Below are 9,019 nucleotides of genomic sequence, written 5' to 3'. Positions count from 1 at the left end.
GGAATGCCTTTGAACCCGATCAGGGAAGGGAGTCAGCAATATAGAGTAGATCTCAGAAATTAGACCCTTCGCGTGTACCCCTTCCCTGCAAAGGCGTTCAAAGGGAGTCGGGAGGGAGACTGTGACCCCTGAGAAAATGGACTGTGCGAAGTGACTGATCTGGATATAAAAGTAATTGGAGGAGGAGGGGAGATCATATTTGGTCTGCAGGGTAGAAAACGGCATGAGGTCCCTAGTGAAGGGATCCACAATATCTGCAAACCGAAACACTCCCCGCTTAAACCATGGTCTCGTTGTGGACGTGGTAAGACTAGCAGGGAGCGTAAGGTGATACAAAAAGGAGGTCATGGCGGAGTGGTTAGAGACCAGAGGGAATTTACCACTGCACAGCTGCCATATGAGTCTAGTACAAGCCATGGGCCCTAAGAGATCCTTAACTGGCAGAGTCTTGCGAAATCCGGACCATAGCATGGAGTTAGGATGTATAGGAGCTAGCCAGAGTCTTTCTACTTGCATCCAGACAGAGTATGGGTGCAAGGAAGCCCAGGCCGTGACAGAACATAGCTGGGCCACCCAGTAATATTTGGACAGATCCGGTACCCCTAGACCACCCTGGTGCCTACCAGATAGAAGGACTAACCTTGGGATTCTATGACGATTTCCCGCCCATATGAATCTAAGGAGGTGAGATTGAATGGATCTCAGATCTTTGAGGGGAACTATAATCGGTAAGGTCTCAAAAAGATACAGAAGCTTGGGCAAGATCGTCATTTTAGTCGCAGCAATACGTCCCATGAGAGAGAATGGGAGAGCGTGCCACTTGTCCAGGAGACCCCTGATCTCCGCATATATGCGTGGGAAGTTAGAGTTATAAAGATCTCCATATCGGGGTGTGAGGTCAACACCCAAATAGTGGGGAAAGGGAAGTTAACCCTGAGAGAGCCCAGGGCTGAGAAACATTAAGAGGAAGGGCCTCAGTCTTATGGGTGTTGACCTTATACCCCGAGAGTCGACCATATTCCTGCAGGATGGAGTGGAGGTTTGGTAGGGAAATATGAAGTTTGGTAAGGGTAAGAAGGATGTCGTCTGCATATAGCTATAGCTTAAACTCCCTGTCCCTGACCATAACACCTCTGATGTCTGGGCATGCCCTGATTTTGTCCGCCAGGGGTTCGATACACATGGCAAATAATAGCGGAGATAGGGGGCACCCTTGTCTCATCCCGTTAGCAATGCGTATGGGTCGAGATTGAGCATGAGGTAGGGGAGGAGTATAGGCTGCGAATGGCCCTAACAAAGGGACCAGAAAGGCCATATGCCTGCAAGGTAGCAAAAAGGAAAGGCCAACCTAAACGGTCAAACGCCTTTTCAGCGTCTAAACTAAGAAGTAGCGCCTCCTCACCCGAGCGAGATATGACATCTATCAAGTCAATGTTTCTTCATGTGTTGTCGGCCCCCTGATGGCCTGGGACAAATCCCACCTGATCTTTGTGGATCAGGGAGGGGAGAAAGACGTTTAGTCGGGAGGCCAGGGCCTTGGTGTAAATCTTAAGGTCTGAGTTAAGCAGGGCAATGGGTCCTTTCCCAGGTTTCGGAATCATCGTGAGATAAGAGTGAGACATTGGGGCAGGTACTGCGTTGCCAGCTAGAAAATTATTAAAAAGGGTTACTAATTGAGGGATTAGTTCGGTCTTGAAAGTCTTATAATATTAATACGAGAAGCCATCAGGCCCTGGGGATTTACCCTCAGGTAGATGGTCCACCACTTCCCCTATCTCTTCCAGTGTTATCGGACTATTAAGGGCGGCAAGATCGGAAGTCGATAGGGTAGGGAGGTGACAGGAGGGCAAATAAGACTGGAGTGTACTAGCTCTAGCCATATATTTTTTAGTGGCTATTTCTGGTACTGCAACTTAGTTCCAAAAAATCCTCATGCACACAACTGTATTTTTCATCCATGTGCTGACCCACACTGCACACTGACCCATTCATTTCTATGGGGTCGGGCACACATTTGTATATTTCACGCATCCGCATTGCCGTTCCGCAAATTGTAGACGAGAATAGTGCTTTTTATTGATGGGAGTGAGAAAACATAAAAGGTATCTGAATTTTGCGGATCCAATGTTTGGGGGCCGAAATACTAACACAGGCCTTGTTCACATCTCCGTTTGTGGATCCGGCAAGCTGTTTCGGCACAGAGCAGCCTGCCGGATCTCACAGATTTGGGGTTGTCGGATCTTGTACTTCATCGCCGGATCCCCATCGACTGCAAAGGGGTGCGGCAGTGATCCAGCCGATGGCATTTTTGACGGATATTTGCCGGATCATCGCCGGACCCCATTGCAGTCAATGGGGATTTGGCGGTGAGAGAGAGGATCCGGCAACGCCAAATCTGTGAGATCCGGCAAACTGATCTGTTTCCGGAACAGGGATCCACAAACAGACATGTGAATGAGGCCACAGCTGTAAGGATGAAGTTTAAGAATGAGGTTGAGCAGCAATACACAGTCTAACGGTGCAATTACACTGTCAGATGTGCGGGCAGTGCGAGCGCCGATGGGTGATAAAACATCCACTGGCGCTTGATTATACAAGGCAATGATCGGGAACAAGCGTTCCTATGAAAGCTTGTTCCTAATAATTTAACAGATTATGGTGGAGTGTAATAAACTCCACACTCAGGACCAAAGTGCAGATGATGGGAGTTACTCCTGTTCCGGCGGACTAGGCAACACCATAAATCACACACAGGGTTTGCTTTAGGGTACTTTCACACTAGCGTTTTTCTTTTCCGGCATAGAGTTCCGTCACAGGGGCTCTATACCTGAAAAGAACTGATCAGGCATAACCCCATGCATTCTGAATGGAGAGCAGTCCGTTCAGGATGCATCAGGATGTCTTCAGTTCAGTCATTTTGACTGATCAGGCAAAAGATAAAAACGTAGCATGCTACGGTTTTATCTCCGGCGAAAAAAAATGAAGACTTGCCTGAATGCCCCATAGGAATGTATTAAATACCGGAATGCATGACAAGCAGAGAGACGGATCCGTCTCACAAATGCTTTCAGTCACATCCAGATTGGCGGATCTGGCGGGGAAGATCCAACGACGGAACTGCCCGCCGGATCACACTGCCGCGAGTGTGAAAATAGCCTTACTATTGAGTGTGCTGCCTTGTTACATTTTTTTTATTTATTTGGGCATTAGTCGTGTCCCATTAGGCTTTGCACCTCTCTTTTGTTTCCTTTTTTTGTCCAGTGCTGCCATTTTTCTTTTTTGTATTTTTAGATAGATATTGAGATAGATAGAGAACATATAGATAGGAAGACATATTACTAGATGGATAAATAGATGAGATTGCTGATATAAAAAAATAAAACTACATGGACTATGTATAGATAGTGATAGATATAATACAATTATATTGACAATAAATATGTTATAAATACACAAAATAAGATGTTTTGTTGGAGATACCATAAAACAATACTTGGTTGCGATCACTTCAGCTTCAGGATGTTATATACAGTATGGACACCTGTCTTCACAAGCAGCCAATGGATGCAGATCCGGCATCTGAAAAACCTGCTATGAATTTAGACTACTTTCACACTTGTAGCAGAGAGATCCGGCAAGCAGTTCCGTCGCCGGAACTGCCTGCCGGATCAGGCAAAATGTATGCCATTGCCAACTGATGGCATTAGTAAGACTGATCAGGATCCTGATCAGTCTGAAAAATGCCTGATCAGTCGAAAAAATGCATTTAGGGCTCTTTCACACTTGCGTTATTGTCTTCCGGCATAGAGTTCCGTCGTCGGGACTCTATGCCGGAAGAATACTGATCAGGATTATCCTAATGCATTCTGAATGGAGAGTAATCCGTTCAGGATGCATCAGGATGTCTTCAGTTCCGGTACGGAACGTTTTTTGGCCGGAGAAAATACCGCAGCATGCTGCGCTTTTTGCTCCGGCCAAAAATCCTGAAGACTTGCCGCAAGGCCGGATCCGGGATCAATGCCCATTGAAAGGCATTGATCCGGATCCGGCCTTAAGCTAAACGTCGTTTCGGCGCATTGCCGGACCCGACGTTTAGCTTTTTCTGAATAGTTACCATGGCTACCGGGACGCTAAAGTCCTGACAGCCATGGTAAAGTGTAGCGGGGAGCGGGGGAGCAGTATACTTACCGTCCGTGCGGCTCCCCGGGCGCTCCAGAGTGACGTCAGGGCGCCCCAAGCGCATGGATCACGTGATCACATGGATCACGTCATCCATGCGCATGGGGCGCTCTGACGTCATTCTGGAGCGCCCGGGGAGCCGCACGGACTGTAAGTATACCGCTCCCCCGCTCCCCGCTCCTACTATGGCAACCAGGACTTTAATAGCGTCCTGGCTGCCATAGTAACACTGAACGCATTTGGAAGACGGTTCCGTCTTCAAATGCTTTCAGTACACTTGCGTTGTTACGGATCCGGCAGGCACCTCCGGCAACGGAAGTGCATGCCGGATCCCAACAACGCAAGTGTGAAAGAGGCCTGAAATGCCGGATCCGTCTTTCCGGTGTCATCCGGCAAAACGGATCCAGCATTTATTTTTTTCACCTTTTTTTCAGTCTGCGCATGCGCAGACCGGAAGGACGGATCCTGCACTAGTACATTCCTATGGGAAAAAATACCGGATCCGGCATTCAGGCAAGTCTTCAGTTTTTTTCGCCGGAGATAAAGCCGTAGCATGCTACGGTTTTATCTTTTGCCTGATCAGTCAAAACGACTGAACTGAAGACGTCCTGATGCATCCTGAACGGATTGCTCTCCATTCAGAATGCATGGGGATAAAACTGATCAGTTCTTTTCCGGTATAGAGCCCCTCTGACGGAACTCTATGCCGGAAAAGAAAAACGCTAGTGTGAAAGTAGCCTAAAAAAGAGAAATTTCGGCTCAACACTAGATTTGTTGCTATTGAGTGTGCTGCCTTGTTACATTTTTTTTATCTATCTATCTTTCTTCTATCCCATTTCTATTATCTGTCTATCTTTCTTTCTTTCTATTATCTATCTATCTATCTATCTATCTATCTATCTGTCTATCTATATTATCTATTATCTATCTATCTGTCTATCTATCTATCTATCTATCTATCTGTCTATCTATCTATTATCTATTATCTATCTATCAATCTTTCTTTCTTTCTTTCTTTCTATCTGTCTACCTATCTATCTATCTATCTATCTTTCTTTCTTTCTTTCTTTCTATCTATCATCTATCTATCTATCCATCCTATATCTCACTTTATATACATTGATCTAACCCTAGCTGACTAGTTTCTGGATCCTTTCCATGAATCTTCTATATAGAACAGATCCACAGATCCAGTGTTTGGCTTTGAATAGCAGTAATTCAGAGCAGATGACGTCATTGTACCTGCTGCACTTGTGTCCCCCGTCCCGTCCCCCCCCCCCCCCATGGACTGTCCTGGGCAGACAGGCAAAGGCTCCCGAGGAGGAGATGAGTGGCAGTGCCAGCAGAGGTGGGGGGCAGGCTGTCTCCAGCCCTCCCTGTGCCTTCACCTATTGCAGCATAGCCGGAGCTGCCTGCTGAGCCTCCTGATCTGCACATGACTTGCAGGCAGCAGCTGTCTCCATGGCTGGGCAGGAGCTGCAGAAAGGCAATGCATCCCTTCTCCCCACTGACATCAGCCCTGGCTCGGTGGCTAAGCTGGCATCCCTGGGCATCATCGCCTGTGTCAGCCTGCTGGGCAACCTCCTGTTTGCCTTCATCACCCTGAGAGACAAGAGCCTGCACAGGACTCCCTATTACCTGATGCTGGATCTGTGCATCGGAGATTTCATCCGTTCGCTGCTTTGTTTCCCTCTGGTGCTGAAATCCATCAGCAGCGGCTCCCAATGGACCTACAGCAAGAGGAGCTGCAGGATCATGGCCTTCGGAGCTGTCCTTCTTTGCTTCCATGCTGCCTTTCTGCTCCTGTCCATCAGTCTGACCAGGTACATGGCCATAGCCCACCACAGGTTCTACTGCAAGAGGATGACAGGTTGGGCATGCCTCCTGGTCATTGCCATGGCATGGATCCTGTCCATGGCTATGGCCCTACCACCTGTCTTTGAGGTGGGCACCTACAAGTTCATTAAGGAGGAAGATCAATGCACTTTTGAGCATCGTTATGTCAAAGCTAATGACAGCCTAGGCTTTCTCCTCATGCTGGCCTTCATTGTGGGGGCCACACACTTTGTCTACATGAAGCTGCTCTTCTTCATCTATGACCATAGGAAGATGAAGCCTGCCCAGTTGACTCCAGCCATCAGCCAGAACTGGAGCTTTCATGGACCTGGGGCTGCTGGGCAAGCAGCTGCCAACTGGATTGCAGGATTTGGAAGAGGCCCAACACCACCCACTTTGGTGGGCATGAGGCAGACCACCCAGAGCCAGATCAGGAGGCTTCTGGTGCTGGAAGAATTCAAGCTAGAGAAGAGGCTCAGCAAGATGTTCTATGTCATCACCTTCCTATTTCTTCTCTTCTGGGCCCCTTACCTAGTGGCTTGCTATCTTAGGGTCTTCGTGAGGCCCTCTCCTCTCCCTCAGGGGTATATGACTGTGGCAGTCTGGTTAACATTTGCTCAGGCTGGAGTAAACCCCATCATCTGCTTCCTGCTGAACAAAGAAGTCAGGTTGTGTCTGAGATCATATATGCCTTGCAGGAACACCCAGACACAAAGGGAACCCTACATTGATACATAACATCACAGTGTAACCCCTGGAAGATGCAAGGTTTCACCAGTGGGGCAATTGTATTTCATTGTGCCAGGGATGGGTTGGAGTAGATAATACCATCCACTACTCCTAACATGTTCCATTTGTGATTCACACAGGATGGCATGATGTTGTGTTGCCTGGGTGCAGTGCTGGGGGCTGTGGCATTGGTACCAGTCATTCATTCAGAACCATGTGGCTGTTGTAGGGCAGCGGGTGACTGAGCTGTCAATCATGACACTCATTAGGATGGTGAGGGTTGCAGGATGCAGCTAGGCTACAGAGTATCAGGATGAAGACTGGATACATTCTGGGTAACCATGGAAACATGAGAAACATGATACATGTACAGGATTCATCATTAGATGTTAATAGCTTTGACATCCTGTTGGGGTGAGGTGAGGGGATAGGGGGGACAATTCTGGGGTTTAGCCTTCACAGTCATGGGGGAGGGGGTTATTAGAATGTTAATGCTATTGTTTTATAGATCCCTTTGTAGAAATCAGAACATTGTGTAAAATCTTCATAAATTATCATTTGTGCAGTTGCAACACAATCTTATTGTTGGACCTGATAAACTATAAACTGCTTAAACTGTTTTTTATTTTTTTCTATCCATCCATCAATTTGTAATATCTATATCTTTCTTTTCTTGGGGGGGGGGGGGGGGGGGGGGGATCTTTACAAAAAGGGGATGGGTGATTGGGACGAATTGCTCTAACTATTTCATAACTATACATCACTCTGTATCTATCATCTCTCAATGTATCTATCACTCTGCCTATCTACATCATATCTATTTATCTATTTATCTATCTCATATCTATCTTCTTATATCTATCTATCTATCTATCTATCTATCTCATATCTATCTATCTATCTATCTATCTATCTATTATCTATCTATCTATCTATCTATTTATCTATTTATCTATCTCATATCTATCTCATATCTATCTATCTATCTATCTATCTATCTATCTCATATCTATCTATCTATCTATCTATCTCATATCTATCTATCTATTATCTATCTATCTATCTATCTATCTATCTCATATCTATCTATCTATCTATCTATCTATCTCATATCTATCTATCTATCTATCTATTATCTATCTATCTATCTATCATCTATCTATCTATATGTCTATCTATCTAATCTCATATCTATCTTCTCATATCTATCTATTATCTATCTATCTATCTCAGATATAATCATCTTTGTAATATATCATCTATTCTATACCCTTCCCTTCTCTGTTTTCACTTTTAGGCTACATGCACACGACCGTATGTGTTTTGCGGTTCGCAAAAAAACTAATGACATCCGTATGCCATCCGTTTTTTGTTTTTTGCGGATACATTGTTACAATGCCTATAACGGACAAGAATAGGACATGTTCTATTATTTTTTTTGCGGGGGTACTGAACTGACACATGGATGCGGACAGCACACGGTGTGCTGTCCGCATTTTTTGCGGACCCATTGAAATGAATGGGTCCGCATCCTATCCGCAAAAAAAAAAAATGGACACGGAAACAAAATACGTTCGTGTGCATGAGGCCTAATCCGTTTGTTTTTATTGTATGTATAGGAACAAAATATAACTCTTTGCTGCATGGAAACTATCAGCAAGTTGCTGGTGACGAATTTGCCGTTCTTGTTCCACAACTCCACCACATTGGACTGCACTTACCAAGGGCTCGTTCACACGACCGTTGGTGTCCCGTTCCCGTATTGCGGACCGCAATTTGCGGGTTCACGGCACGGGACACCAACGGTCGTGTGAACGAGCCCTAATACTGGGGCTCACTTTCATGTAGTTTCCGCATAGTGTATGAGCAACAGGACACACACTACTGAACCACTCCAGGCTGAGCCTCGGTTAGGTCACCACTACATTTCTGAACAGAAAAATTGTGGATTTTTTTTAATTTTTTTTAAATCATTCGCACTTTAAGCATTCGCAACTTTAAAATGTGTTAGGTGTTTGAAGAATTGATTTAAGGCTCATGTACAGAACATTGACAGAAAGTCCCTGAGTATTGCAGACCTGTGTGCTGTGATATGGAAGTAATCCTCCCCTAGAAGTAATGCCGTGTTATCATATGAAAAGCATGTTTAGCGCATAGTACATTCGTATCAGCAATGATCAGTGCTACATTATCTATGGTTAAAAGTCAAAGGGACACTTCTCCGGAAAAGGGAAAATTTTCAATGTTCATAGAAAACGATTTTCTTTTAGAATTT

The 9,019-nt window shown here is 45.5% G+C and overlaps 1 protein-coding gene across 1 annotated transcript; it reads left to right on the top strand.

Annotated features, from left to right (window-relative positions):
* Nucleotides 1-5,631: 5,631 nt before the first annotated feature.
* On the top strand, nucleotides 5,632-7,115 carry GPR27 (G protein-coupled receptor 27). Its single transcript, XM_040407171.1, has one exon. It carries the CDS (start codon nucleotides 5,641-5,643, stop codon nucleotides 6,751-6,753), a length of 1,113 nt encoding a protein of 370 aa, XP_040263105.1. The 5' UTR covers nucleotides 5,632-5,640; the 3' UTR covers nucleotides 6,754-7,115.
* Nucleotides 7,116-9,019: the final 1,904 nt, after the last annotated feature.

The sequence above is a fragment of the Bufo bufo genome, chromosome 9, assembly GCF_905171765.1.
Source record: "Bufo bufo chromosome 9, aBufBuf1.1, whole genome shotgun sequence".
Classification (NCBI taxonomy): Eukaryota; Metazoa; Chordata; class Amphibia; order Anura; family Bufonidae; genus Bufo; species Bufo bufo.
The sequence above is the reverse complement of the archived record's forward strand: the minus strand, read 5'-3'. Positions and strand labels throughout refer to the sequence as shown.

Coding starts and splice junctions, on each gene's coding strand:
- GPR27 (XM_040407171.1), top strand. CDS start 5,641: ATGGCTGGGCAGGAGCTGCAGAAAGGCAATGCATCCCTTCTCCCCACT.